This window comes from Myodes glareolus, chromosome 18 (assembly GCF_982192425.1).
Source record: "Myodes glareolus chromosome 18, mMyoGla1.1, whole genome shotgun sequence".
Classification (NCBI taxonomy): Eukaryota; Metazoa; Chordata; class Mammalia; order Rodentia; family Cricetidae; genus Myodes; species Myodes glareolus.
This window is the reverse complement of record NC_142043.1, coordinates 8120609-8135038: the sequence shown is the minus strand read 5'-3', so window position 1 is coordinate 8135038 and position 14430 is coordinate 8120609. Positions and strand designations below refer to the sequence as shown.

Genomic DNA, 14430 nt, shown 5'->3' with positions numbered 1-14430 from the left:
AGTCGAACTTTATTATTTTCAAAGCTTTGTTTCAGTTGTAATGCACTCTGAGATCTATGAACGAACACATCTCCTAACATTAAGGTCAAAAGAATTTAAACTAGCTGGGCTACTGGGACTCAGTTGTTAGCCATTAACTTGAGCTGCAGTCCATACAGCTCCTTAGGTGAGATTCACAGACTCTGGCTGTGAAACATATCCTTGTATTTACTTTTATTCATCAAAACTCTGTATAAGCTATCATTGTTAGTTTCAAATTAGACAATACAGCTGAGAGAGGGGCCATCATCTTGACAGTCCACAGGTAAAAGTGCCCAGTAGAACGTGATGTTTCTAAGCACTAAACACACTATATCACAGTCAGTGGAGCTCTCCCCACGTCCACTCACACCATGCTAGATACCAGAGAGAGAGAACTGCAGCAAACATGTGAAGGCACAGCAGAAGCAAAAGATATTCCGGAGTCTGCAGTCCTGTGGCCTTGCTAAGCAAGGTTGGCCAATTGGGAATCAGAGGATTCCCTTCTGGTGGGCTGACAAATGGAACTACAATTGCAATTTGCTGCTCCTTTGTCATGGCCAATGGTAAAGAAAGAAAGGAAGGAAGGAAGGAAGGAAGAAAGGAAGGAAGGAAGGAAGGAAGGAAGGAAGAAAGAAAATATTTTCAATTAGGCTCATCAATACCCAATAGTTTGCAGATATTAAGCAATAATTAGGAATTATGGTCTCTGTTAAATGGTGAGGAATGATAAAGCTGAGATGTTTGAAAAAAAGAAAGGGAAGAAGTCAGGAAGAGTGTGAGATAAGGGATACAGATGGATTACACCTCAAACCTCAGGACTGATTGGATTAGAATTAAAAGATGAATCGCCAATGGTTGGTTTCTTCATTGTTGACCCGGGACATAAAGTCCAGAGAGGTTTCCTTCCTTTCATTCACCCAGCATTTCAGAGCAATTAATTGGCACTAGGGCAACAAGTGAAATCCAGACTTTCACACTTTCATGCTAGGGTGGCAAGAAGGGTCTCGAGAGCTTTTATACAACGGGGCTGTGAGAATTAAGGAGTCCATTAGAAGATTCCCGTCAAACACTTGAGTAGGGAATGATGAAGACCTTTGCAGGTGTGACTTTTGTCTGCCTTACCACACAGTGTGTGCTTATTTATAATAATCTGAGGTGGGGCGTATGTGACAAGGACTATGTCTGCCTTGGTTTAGTAGTTTCCCTAGTGTCAGTGCCTTAATATTTTTCAAAAATTATCTGTGGGGCTGGGGAAGTGGCTCTGTGGCTAAAATACTTGCCATGCAAGTGTGAGGATCAGAGTTCAGTTCACCAGAACCCCCATAAATGAAGGTAGTTATGGTGGCTAGCCTATAATTCCATCCGTGGAAGACAGAGACAGGATCTCCAGAGCAAGCTGCCTATGGAGATTAGACTTATCAACAAGCTCTGAGTTTGATTAAGAGACCATGTCTCAGTGAATAAGGAGAAGAGCTCTGAAGGATGATCCCCAGCATCAGTGCTGCACACATCCACATGCACACCCACAAACGCAAACATGCCTGTGTACACATACACATGTGAAGAGGAAAAGGGGGAAATAGTTAATAAATTGCAGCTAAGAGGTTGAGACAATGAGGGAGAAGAGGAATAACAGACCGTGTCCATGCGAACCCACTGTTCAGGGTAAAGTGTGGCCAGAATGAAAAAAGGGTGCCACTCTCTAAGAATTAGAGGGTTCTTGAGTAGCCACGATCGTCACAATCTAGCTACAGCGAGAAACTTAGACAAATTCTTTCATTTTTCTATTTCTTTATATGGTCAAATACTATTCATCCACCGTATAATGTCCAACATCTAAAGGTCAAGGATTGGTGATGTTCACAGTGTGGGCCTTTCTTGGTGACTTCTCCCCACTTTACCAAGAATAGTGATTTGGATATTTTCTGGAGCTCCCATCTGGAAAAGAGCAAGGACAATGATTCCACTCTCCCTGCGTCCTCTGCATCCCTGAGCATGCTTGGGATTTAGTAGTGACTGTCAGTGCTGGTCAGGCTGTTGAGAGACTGTCCTTCAGTGGCACTACTGCCTCAGGTTAGAGGAAACCTCATCGCATACGCACATAGACACACCAAGAAATGCACATATGTAAATCAGTAATAAAATAAAAATTTGCACTACAAAAATTAATGAAATCTTTCAAAGACCTAAATATACAGTTCAAAAGTAAAACTCTGGAGAATAACGTGTAAGGAAATATAGGCAATGCTGGGGTAAGCAATGAGTGTTTAGATATAATGCCAAAAGTATGATCCATGAAAGAAAAGAGTACTGATAAGTTGAACTTAGTTAAAATTAATTTTTTGTTGTTCTGTGGAAGCCTCTTTTAAAACAATGAATGAGCAAGGCATGTGCTCAAAGAGAATGACTGCAAACACACCTGTATACAGAGCTTATGTCTAGAGCTGATAGCACTGGCTGCTCTCCCAGAGGAACCCACATTGCTCACAGCCATCTGTAACTCCAGGGGACTTGGCTTCTTCTGACCTCCCCAGGCATTGCATGCATGTGTTATATATACATATATGTGACACATAAAATAATAAGCTGTAAAATGGATTTATATGCAGAATGTACAATAACTCTTAAAAGGCAGAAAGGATAAAGCAATGGATGATTTCAAATTGGACAGATCTCCCCCGCCATGTCTCTGTGGACTAAATTAACAGATGAAAAGTTAGCAGCTGCAGATAAGCTCAGAACCATCTGTAATTAAAGGAAACAACAGTGAGCCACCACTAAATGCCTGTGAGAATGGCTAAAATCCTAGAGTCTGACAATTCCAAAGGCTCGCAAGGTTGTAGAACAGTGGACATTCTCACTGCTGGTGGTAACGCAGAATGATGTGGTCCCATCTGTGAGACCAACTGGAGCATCTCATAAACCAAATATCCATTATTCAGCATAGCAGCCGTGTGCCCAGATAATTGCCCCAATTCACAGAAAAACCTGTTCACAATTATCAAGAGCAGCCTCATCCATACTTGCCCCAGGCTGAGTGTAGCCATGATATTCCTCAGCTATGGTACATCCATACAGGGTTAACACCAAGGAGACTGCTGAGTCACAGAAGAACCTTAAAAAGGCCTGCATGTCCATCTAGCTGACATTATGGTAAAAGCACAATTATAGACAATAATATGATCATGTTTGTCGGAGCTTGAGGAAAGTCATGAATGTGGAACGAGTTTATCTAATGATCTGATGTGGTCATGGGATGTCGGGCACTATGCATCTGCCAAGCCCCAGAGAATTCACGACACAGAGAGGGGCCCCTAATGTGCACAGGGCAGAAAACAACCATCAGCAACAGAAAGAAACAAACCATTGACATAGTCAGCAACTGGGATGAGGCCCCAGGAAACCTTACGTATAAGTGTTACTGAATTCCATTTCTGCAACATTCTTTGGGTACCAGCATAATAGAAACACACCAGTAAGAACCAGTTGTTGTCAGGTAGAGGGTGCAGGTGGTTGTATAGGAACAGCATGAAAGACTGGTGTGGCTGAAGACCGTCTTCTGCTGGGTGTGCACCACGGCTCTCGAGCAGTACAAACTGCAGGGGTTAATATTTGTGTTCACACATGAGCACAGCATGGTGGGCACTCCCAACACCATTGCCCCACTGTGATGTGTTAATAGTCCCATAGACATTCTCACTGGTGGGCTGGAGAGCATAGCTCAGGGATTAAGAATGCACCAATCCCTCCTTCAGGTTAGACAGCTCACAACTACCTGTAACCCCAGTTCTAGTGAACTCAGTGCCCTCTTCTGGCCTCCACCGGTGTCTGCACATGTGGGGTGCACACAGACACATTTACGCACACATAAATAAAAACTGAATTTTTTTTAAAAAAATATTCGCATAGGAAAAGAATTGCGGGCTTTTTAAAATTATTCCCTGCAGCTGATATGAATCTACAATTATCTTAAAATATAAAAAGGTTGGTTTTTAAATTATCCATATGTTTATATATAGATATGCGCACAAATATACTTGTATGTCTTCAGTCTATTTCTATATTTAAGTAATTTAAAATGAAAATAGAAGTTGTTTTTGAAAGCACCTTGTGTCACATGCTCTAACGGGAGTGTCATTAAAGTGTGTCTCCTGAGGCAAACAGGAGACCTGCTGCTCTTAGCTGTGCAGAAATGGCCATCTGCTTTCCTTAGTTAATTTTAGAATTCCTAAATAGGAAGCACAGCATTTAAGAGGGTGATGATTTTCATGGCTATTACTGTAAAAGAATCACAGGCTGGAGAGATGGCTCAGTGGCTGAGTGCTTACTCTCTGTCAGAGGACCAGACTTCAGATCCAAGCACCCCTGCTGGGTGGCTCACACAGGTCCCTAATTCCAGCTCTAGAGGACCTGATGCTACCCTGTAGCCTCTGTGGGCACAGACGTGTCATATAAAATAAATCTTTCAAAACCAATAAAAAGAATCAGTAGACTCCAGCATCCAGTATTGAAATCTTAGCTAAATGACACTGCACATCTCTCTCGTAGACACTTGTCCTAAAAATACGCAGAATCACAGTGGGAGTGGACCCCTTGGCCACAGTGCCATTGTGCAGTGCACAGCCTGCTTGACTGAGTGCAACGTTTGCAAGTTGACACATCAAAAAAGAAAAAATCGCATGGTAGCCTGTGTCTGTAACATGTAAACGAGGATCTATATTCACGCCAGTAACTTCTGGGAAATTTCTGTCAAGCAAGTGGATGGTGCAGGAATGTTGTGGAGGTGGGAGGGTGTGGAGTAGGGACAGCTCTTTCATTGATGGCTTCCATTATTGAAAGCAAGAATTTGGCTATTGTTCTTCATATGCCTTCCAGTAAGTTACAATGAGCCTACAAATTCCTACTGAGTAGCCAAATGGAAACGATTCTGTTTATAGAGAAAACACAAAGCTTGTTGCTTCCCCATCATTGAGCAGGCTGGGTACACTTAAGCAGAACTTTTCCACTTAGGTGTCCAACTCAGGATGACCAGACTTTTTCTTGACATCTAAACAATTTAGAAGCATTTTGTAGGGAAACTATTCACAGGCCCCTCCAAGCAATCAAGTAAATAGTCTGGTGGGTTTCCATCCTGGAAGTCAGATGTTTATTTAAGAAACACTAATACAGTCCTCTTGCAAGCCTGTAAAAATTGTAGTCAGAACCAAGGAATGAGCAGAAGTCTGAGGAAATAACGATTGTGGTGTGAGCAGGGGCACGAGAGAGAGGGCTGGGGAAGGAAGCAACTTGATGAAAACGTTTACCACCGATCTTCATTGTTTCCCCTTAAAAGCAATGCTAGCCATAGTGGAGCTGAGAACATTCTCATTTCCCAGTGAGCATCCAAGGCAAGAGTGAGTACCAGAGCAGGGTTTCCAGAGCCCAGAGAGGGTGGGACTGACAGGCTGGCAGTGAGAACTCTGGGGAGACTGAGCAAGAGCAGGCTGGGCAGTGAGCCTCGTGTCCAAGCAATGGGGCAGAAGCCAGTGAAGAAATGGCTGGACATGGTGGCATGCACTTTTAATCCAAGCACTCTGGAAGCATGCACAGGTAAGTTCGAGGCCAGTCTGGTCTACATAGCAAGTTCCAGGTGGTGCAAGGGTTCCACAATAAGACTCTCTCAAAAACAAACCACTGCTGGGGTAACCACAAATGAGTACTTAGCAGACTGAGCATGATCTGTGAGCTTCCACATTAGCCAGCATCTGCATCTGCCTTTCGAAAACCCCATAGACAAGAAATCAGAACACATGAGAAACAGCATCAAAAAATATTCTGACACCGGCAGGAGGGAACACCCAGAGAAGTGCAAACTGGATTCTGAGCAAAGTGGCCAACCAGGCTCGTACATGGCCGTAATGTTTGTATTTAGTTGGCCCATTAAATTAAAAAAGTAGTATTAAAAAGTATTAAAAGTAGTATTTTAAAGGAAGAGTAGCCACATCAGAGACCAAATGCTGTAAGTAATCCAGAAGGAAAAAGTAGCGAGGTCAGCCACCAATGGTAACAACATGGACCTGCTGCTGCTCCGTATGCTGCCATTGTACCCAGATACGGCCCTAAGCCTCTTAGCTGTCTCCCCAGTGAGCCTGTTCAGCATTCCCTATGTGCTTGTATATCCTGTTTAACAGTGGCAGAAAACACAGGCACGGTGTGGCTTCTTCTCCAAACTTTTTCTTTTCTATTTGATTTAGTGATGAAATAAACCCTACAGTGTTTAGCTAGATGCCCAGTCTCCACTGAGTCATAGTTATTGCTGTGGCTAATGTCATGTGGCATGATTTACCCTCTGGTTACATGGCCAATAGAAACTTCCTATGGAAGAATGCATTGCTGGTGATCAGGGTCTGGGCCAGGCATTTCAGATTCTTGGCCCTTCACTCAAAGAGCTGAAAATTAGGGTTCTCTCAGGTTTTCTTTAGAAGCAAGAGGACTTAGCAAAAGCAATAGGGCAGGTCATAGAGGGACACTGTTAAGACCGATAGTGGGTCACATGAGTGGGGATACTCAAGGTTCCTAATTGCTGTTTGAGGCTCCCTTTCTGAGGTTTAGGAGGAAGAGCCAGTTACTAGGATTGGCAGATTTTAGGTTATATAATCATTTTTCCTTATTTCTCAATCCTTTTCCATAATGCATTTGGAATTCCATAATTCCAAATTTTCATTGAATTTTAATCTTATGCACACTCTATTATATACAAGAATAAGATGATCAAGGAGGATTCACCTTAAATACTCCCTAGAGGAAGCAGTTTTGCCTTTCTTTTCTTTCTTTTTTTTTTATACCCACACCCAAAACCAGTTAGTCAAGATCAGTCCATCTATTCTTCATACCCAGATACGCTTGAATACACATCTAAATTTGTCCAGGGGTGAGGAAACTTGTACTGGTGTTCCTATGGGAGGACATGTGGGCTAGCACCATGTGGGCTGCCAGGGGAGTCTGAGGTTGCTGGGTGCATTGTCTGGGAGAAGGTGTACTCGTGTGCATGATATGTGCAGGTAAAGAAACCAGGCTCCAAGTGCATTGTTACAAAAAGGGGGTTTGCATAGCCTAAAACTAAATGAGGGTCCCATGGCAAATTATTCTATGCTTGCTTGTCTCAGGTGGTTAGACTCTTAACAATTCGGTTGCCTTGCCCCTGTATAGGTGTGGCTTGTCCCCATGCTCAGCCACTTTCCCCCTGGGACACAAATGAAGCTGACTGGGAAATAAAGACAAGGAAGCCAAAATTAGCCTCCGTATGTACCCACCTTTAAGGGACTGGGATGGGTATTTTTCAACACTGGCCCATATACCATACCCATACATATGCGGATAGCACCAGGACCAATCAAATCAGAAACCCTTGTGAGAACTGCTGGGTTAAATGAGACAGTGCAGCTGCCCTGGGGACAAGGTGGTGTTCAGTGGGTGTGACCCCTGCTCCTCCTGGCTATGGACAGGAGTAGGATTCAGGTCAGAGCTCCAGTGCTAGGGTTAGAGCTCGGGCCGAGGTTATTGTTCAGTTTAGGGCTAGGATTAGAATTAATTCTGGGGTTATGCAGGGCTATTGTTGGGCTGTGATAATAGTGTAAGACCTGGGATTATGTTTATGACTAGGGTTAAGGTGAGTTGTTTTTGCCTCCCTTTCTCTGAGTTCTCCCTTCTGGGGTCTTGTAGGGAAGGAGTAATATCCAGTCTTATGTTCATCCTTCATGCATTATAGGAGAATTCTTTAACTCGTGATAAGTGCTTTTTTAGTTTAAATATTATACTATCTCATCACTTATTTTCTGACTTCATCTTCAAATACTACTTAATGTTTCTCATCTTCATGGTGAGCTCTGGAGTTTAGAAAGAATCCTGTCTTTTGTGTCCTGGAGGTTGAATTTAGCTAAAGTGTATTGAGCTAGTCAGAGGCAAAATCTAAGGCATAAAGGAGTCTGCTCAAAATAGATCACAGCTCATCTACATCAATTATAACACAGCTCATCCATGTCAATCGGAACACAGCTCATCTATGTCAATCAGAACACAGCTCGTCTATGTCAATCGGAACACAGCTCGTCTATGTCAATCGGAAAACAGCTCATCCATGTCAATCAGAACACAGCTCATCTATGTCAATCAGAACAAAGCTCATCCATGTCAATCAGAACACAACTCATCTATGTCAATCAGAACAAAGCTCATCTATGTCAATCAGAACACAGCTCATCCACATCAGAACACAGCTCATCTATGTCAATCAGAACAAAGCTCATCCATGTCAACTGGAACACAGCTCATCCGTGTCAATCAGAACACAGCTCATCCGTGTCAATCAGAACACAGCTCATCCATGTCAATCAGAACACAGCTCATCTGTGTCAATCGGAACACAGCTCATCCATGTCAATTGGAACACAGCTCATCTGTGTCAATCAGAACACAGCTCATCCGTGTCAATCAGAACACAGCTCATCCATGTCAATCAGAACACAGCTCATCTGTGTCAATCGGAACACAGCTCATCCATGTCAATTGGAACACAGCTCATCCATGTCAATCGGAACACAGCTCATCTATGTCAATCGGAACACAGCTCATCTATGTCAATCGGAACACAACTCATCTATGTCAATCAGAACAAAGCTCATCCATGTCAACCAGAACACAGCTCGTCTATGTCAATCAGAACACAGCTCATCCGTGTCAATCAGAACACAGCTCATCCACATCAGAACACAGCTCATACATGTCAATCAGAACAGATGTCAATCAGAATACAGCTCATCTATGTCAATCAGAACACAGCTCATCTATGTCAATCGGAACACCGCTCATCCATGTCAATCGGAACACAGCTCATCCATGTCAATCAGAACACAGCTCATCTATGTAAATCGGAACACAGCTCATCCACATCAGAACACAGCTCAACCATGTCAATCAGAACACAGCTCATGTATGTCAATCAGAACACAGCTTATCCACATCAGAACACAACTCATCTATGTCAATCAGAACACAGCTCATCTATGTCAATCAGAACACATCTCATCTATGTCCATCATAACACAACTCATCTATGTCAATTATAAAGAGGCTTCAGGCCTTCTGAGCACTTATGAGTCATATTTTTTAAAAAATAAATTGCCCTTGTATTGGCTAAGGGAAGGGAGTTTTCTATCTCTGTGAGTATTATTGAAGGGGACAAAAGGAGCCATGGCAGGAAAGTAACACCCCTCCAGAGCACATCCCTCCAGGGCACACCCCTCAAGGGCACACCACTCCAGGGCATACCACTCCAGGGCACACCACTCCAGGGCACACCCTCCAGGGCACACCCCTCCAGGGCACACCACTCCAGGGCACACCACTCCAGGGCACACCACTCCAGGGCACACCCTCCAGGGCACACCCTCCAGGGCACACCCTCCAGGGCATACTGCTGCAGGTGTGCTGCTGGCCAAGTTACATTTTTTTACTGCAGTTAGTATTTTAGGTGCCCACAAATTATATATAAAAAGATCAGAAACTTCCTTGCAAAATGGAAAGAAATTAATTATGGTATTTGAAAAATATTCGTTTAAAAAGTAACCTTATCCTAAATAAGTTTTTTCCTAATTCACATATTTTATTTAAAAAATAACTTTTTATTTTTGAGAATTTCATATATCTATAGAATGAAGCTCCATCCGGGATTTCCTTCCTCTAACTCCTCCATCTTCTCTTCAGTGTGTCACCCTCCAAATTTCATGTCTTCTTTTTTATAACCCACTAAGTCTAATTAGGGCTTGTATGCCCTCTTGGGTGTGAAGACCTTATCGCTGATGACATCACACACTCTGTCTGAAGGACGTAGAGAATCCAGTCTCAAGCTGACTGTGAAACTTCCTTCCTGCTGACTGGTTTCATAATGTCCAAAGGTGCTGTACAGGCTGCTGGGTTGGAAAAGTCCTCAGTGATCTTACTCAGGGATGGACCCCTCATGGTGCAATGCTAACCTTCTAGACAGGATGTGCCCACTGGTGCAGTAGTGGCATGGCAGTCGGGGCTAGCTCACCATTTCTGCTTAGGCTTGAGGCCTGTTTCTCAGGAGGGATGCGCAGGCTGGCACTGTATTCCCGAGAAGGTCACTGTCTTTAGGGTAGAGCCTGCTACTGTTGTTTACTAAGTGGCCGTTTGAGCATTTATGTTGATCCCCATAGACCTGGGCATTCCTCAGCTTTGGTCAGAGAATCTTCTTTTGCAGTGGGTAGCAGTCAGTGCATAGATGTGTTACTGGTCCAAGTGCAAAGAACAAGTTTTAGAGCTCAGCCCTACATAGGATGTGTTTATCAACTTCTGCCCCCAGTAAGTAATGTTTTATGGTCGGGAATGGCATGTCCATATGCTTTTTCTCTAAAGAAAAAAGTGTCCCAGGTAGTACCAGCCTTTCTTCAACACCATGAATTTTGAAGTTTGAAGCAAGTGAAACACACGCAGAGATGGCCTTTGGCAAAACCCGTGAATGATGCATTCTCTTGGGAGGGAACCCTCTCTAGCCACTCTGAGAATCAAATCTGCAGGTCTTTGGAGCAGAGTTGGGGGTTTTCCAAACCTGCAGGAACCTGCTGCAGGGAGCCTGGAAAGGACCAGGAGAGAATGTCAACTGCCCTCTTGGGGAGCAGGGTTGGGAGGGAACAGGCTGGCCCTGGGACACCCTAAGGAAACTGGAGTAGTGGATCTGATTCCAAGGCTCTGGTGGGAAATGCCAGAGCAGGAAAAAGTAAGGTCCTAGAAATGGATTTGATGAATGAACTAATCTTTTTCATAAACTTCTTGACAATTTTTTTATGCCTTGATAAGAAAAATCCAAGAGAATCCCTCCAAGAAGACTGATCACTACCCAAATTTTCTTCCTGTGTAAGCTGGCTATGAATTAGGATATCATGTACATTGGGCATGATAAGACAGAAAAAAGATCGGTATGTTGCCGACATAAGAAACTGGATTATGACCTGCCCCCAATTATCACTTCATTTAATGATACAGAGGAAGAAAGTTAACAGCTTTCTATTTAATACAATAAAACATGTATTTTAAGTTGGTTTAATGACCTGGAGATTGCAGTGGCATACAGCTTTAATTGGGAGGTTAATATTTTTCCAGTCTCGGGCTGTTTAAAAGCCCTCTCCAGGGGGGTGTCATTTTTTTAGTGCTGATTCAGTGATGTCTGGGATCACCTGTGTTTGTTCCTGCTGGATGGTTTGGGAACACATGATCGCGGCGACATTTCCAGTTCTTCCTGTAGCACTTGTTCCCGTGCTTCCTTTCTCCCCAGGAAAGTGACAATATTGGAGGACCCTGATCAGCACATTCACCTGAAAAACCTGTCCCTTCATCAGGCAACAACCGAGGAGGAAGCTTTGAACTTGCTCTTCTTGGGGGATACCAACAGAATGATTGCAGAGGTAATAGCATCTCTCCTCAAATGACTTTTCCAAAATTACGAGTCATACTAGAATCTGAAGGCTGCAAAGACCTTCAAAATGATCTTGTTCAAATCTCATGTTGCAAACTAGCAAACCTGAATCCACAGAAATGAGATCTTCCCTGGTCACCTGGTGAGGTGGTCAGCTTTAATTGTCAACTTGACACAACCTAGACTCACTTGGGAAGAGTCCCAGTGAGCATTGGCCCGTGGCTCAGTTTGTGACCCAGCCCACCGTGGGTGGCCCTGTTCCCTAGGCTGAGCACAATCGAGTGGAGCATATGTGCAGTTGTTTCTCTTTGCTCTTGACTTTGAAGTGTGGCTTCCCCACAATGATGGATGTGACCTGTGATTGTGAGCAAAAGCAAACCCTTCCTGCCTAGTTGCTCTTTGTCAGGTTCCCACCCCACCCCACTTCTACTCTTGAAGGGCCAGTTCTTTATTTTAGATAGGAAACTGGGAAATACACTACATTTAAAGATTTCTTTTTCTGCCTTAATATTGTGGACGTTCCCTCCCTCCCACAAGAGCAGCCATCTGTTCAAAGCCAAGTGAGCCAGGGCAGACACCTAGACCTTGTTGTTCCCAGTCCACTGCTCTCTGCTTTGCCACATGGTCTGTCTTTTCACTTTTCTATGTTTAAATTTAACGTAAGATTGTTTTGCTTCTAATTAGTGACAACTCATAAAACATCTCAATTATAAGATGCATAATTTTTGAAATTGAAAACCATAAGCTACAGTTCACTCTTCTTGCTCTCAGATTGTCAATCTGGTGGCATGTATTTATGTCCCTGTGTGTTTTCATTTAGTTTGTGAGTTAATATTTGCAAAACACTCAGAAAAGCCCATGGAACACAGGAAGTTGTATGTCATATGTCCCAGGGTCATGTTTCAGACATGCTTATACTCAAAAGCATCCTTTGGTTATCAATTTAATCACGTTTCTTTGTTTTGTCTGAGACTTGTAGGCAGCAGCCAGGATTGACCCAAACCTTAACCAGTTCCTGACCAGGGTTGGAGGATCATGAGACTCCATTCAGTCCCACCTCACTGAAAGGAAATAACTGGTGACAATGGTAGTGGTGCAGTTGCCATGTGGGAGCAAGTCTCTTATGGGTACTTACAGCTATCGTAGTGGCTTTCATCTTCATTTTTATGAAAGAATATTGTATATGTATGGCTCTTTTGCCCACATGTACGTCTGTGCACCTTGTACATACTTGATGCCCAGAGAAGCCAGATTCCCTGGAACTGGAGTTACAGATGGTTGTGAGCTGTCCTGTGGGTGCTGGAACTCAAACTTGGACCCTCTAGAAAAGCAACCAGTGCTCCTAACCTCTGAGCCATCTCTCCAGCCCTGGGACTTTCTTTTAAATCATTCTTTCAAACTCCCATGGTTCCTATTATTGCTGATGGCACGCGGGAGGTGGGAAGCACATAGTCATAGAAAGTCTCTGCTGAACAGTATGTTTTCGGTTGGATGTCCCACCCTGGGAATGCACTCACTCTCCTTAGACCTAAAAGTAATAAACCCAGATTCAGATCCTGAAAGCATGCTGTTGACATCTTATTACCATCAGTAATGGGCACATAGTTTTGTTGACATTTTTTTCTACTAATTTTTCATGTGTGTATATGTGGTGTGCATGTGTATGTGTTGACATGTGTGTCTGCACATGCAGGTGCAGGCCAGAGGTTGATATTAGGTCTCTTCCTCGATCATTCTTCTTCCTTATGTATTGAGGCAGGAGCTCTCACATGAAGCCAGAACTCACCGATTTGTCCAGTTTGGATAGCTAGCTTGGTTCAGAGCTGTACCCTCTGAGTGCTCCAAGTATAGGCAGGCTGTTCATACCTGCCCAACATTTTTGTGGGTATTGGGGATCTGATTCTGCCCCTCACACTTGTGAGACAAGCACTTTACACATTGTCGTAGTTCCTTTTCTATTGGAATGGCAAAGCACCAATGCAATTTATAAAAGAAAGCTTTTCATTTTGGACTCATGGTTTCAGAGGGTTAGAACCCATGCCCATCGTGGTGGGGGCATGGTACCAGGCATGGCACTGGAGCAGTTAGCTGAGAGCTCACATCTTGAGACAGCAATCATGAGGTGTGGAGAGAGAGACTTAACTGGGAATGACATTAGCTCTTTAAACCCCTGAGCCCAACCCGAGGGACAAATCTCCTCCAACAAGGCCACACCTCCAAATCTTTCACAAACAGTTCCATCAACTGGTGACTAAGCATTCAAGTCTATGAGCCATTTTCATCCAAACAAACACACACTCTGAGCCATCTCTCCAGCCAGTTGCTTACTAAGTGGATTGTTTTAAATACACTGACCACCTTATGTGGCCTGATTATGCCACATGCATGTAAGGACTTTGGAATTGTTTCTTTCATTGGAAGGAAGTTCACATGGACTTTCATCTCATGTCTCATTCTGGTTTCTGTGTTTTTCCCATGAGGTCATCTGGAATACTCTTATTGTTTCCAGTAGTTGAAGGTTATGGAAAGACTAAAAATGAGCGCACAAAAATGCGGAAAGACTAAGGAGGAATCTGACTGTTTCTGTGCACAGGTTTAATAAGAGCAAGCTAGGAGATGCAGAATGTGGAAGGGCTTATGGGAAGGAGAAGCACTTTGAATGCTGTGTTGAGACAAGCCCAGCACTGATGCCAGCCTTCCTCAAGGGTGACTCTTTGCTTGTGGCATTGCCCTGTCTTAAGTGGGTTTTGAGAAAGTTCTGACCCTCTTTCACCACATCCTCTGGGAGTTTGAGTGTTTGACCATTTGTTCCTTCTGAGTTTGCTTTATATTTAGCTCTCTGTGGGTCTGGGGAGGTGGCTCAGCAGAGACAGCAGTTGCCATGCAAGTGTGAGGACAGCAGTTCAGATCCCAAGAACCTAAGGAAAAGCCAGACAGGT

General features: G+C 43.6%; 1 protein-coding gene across 2 annotated transcripts in view; it reads left to right on the top strand.

Annotated features, from left to right (window-relative positions):
• The window catches only part of Kif6 (kinesin family member 6), a 303195-nt gene that overhangs the window by 74215 nt on the left and 214550 nt on the right, over positions 1-14430 (top strand). For both annotated transcript variants that reach the window (XM_087897899.1, XM_087897898.1), the window contains exon 6: positions 11351-11480. In XM_087897899.1, the coding sequence (XP_087754025.1) occupies positions 11351-11480 (130 nt within the window). The remainder of the gene's footprint in view (positions 1-11350; positions 11481-14430) is intronic.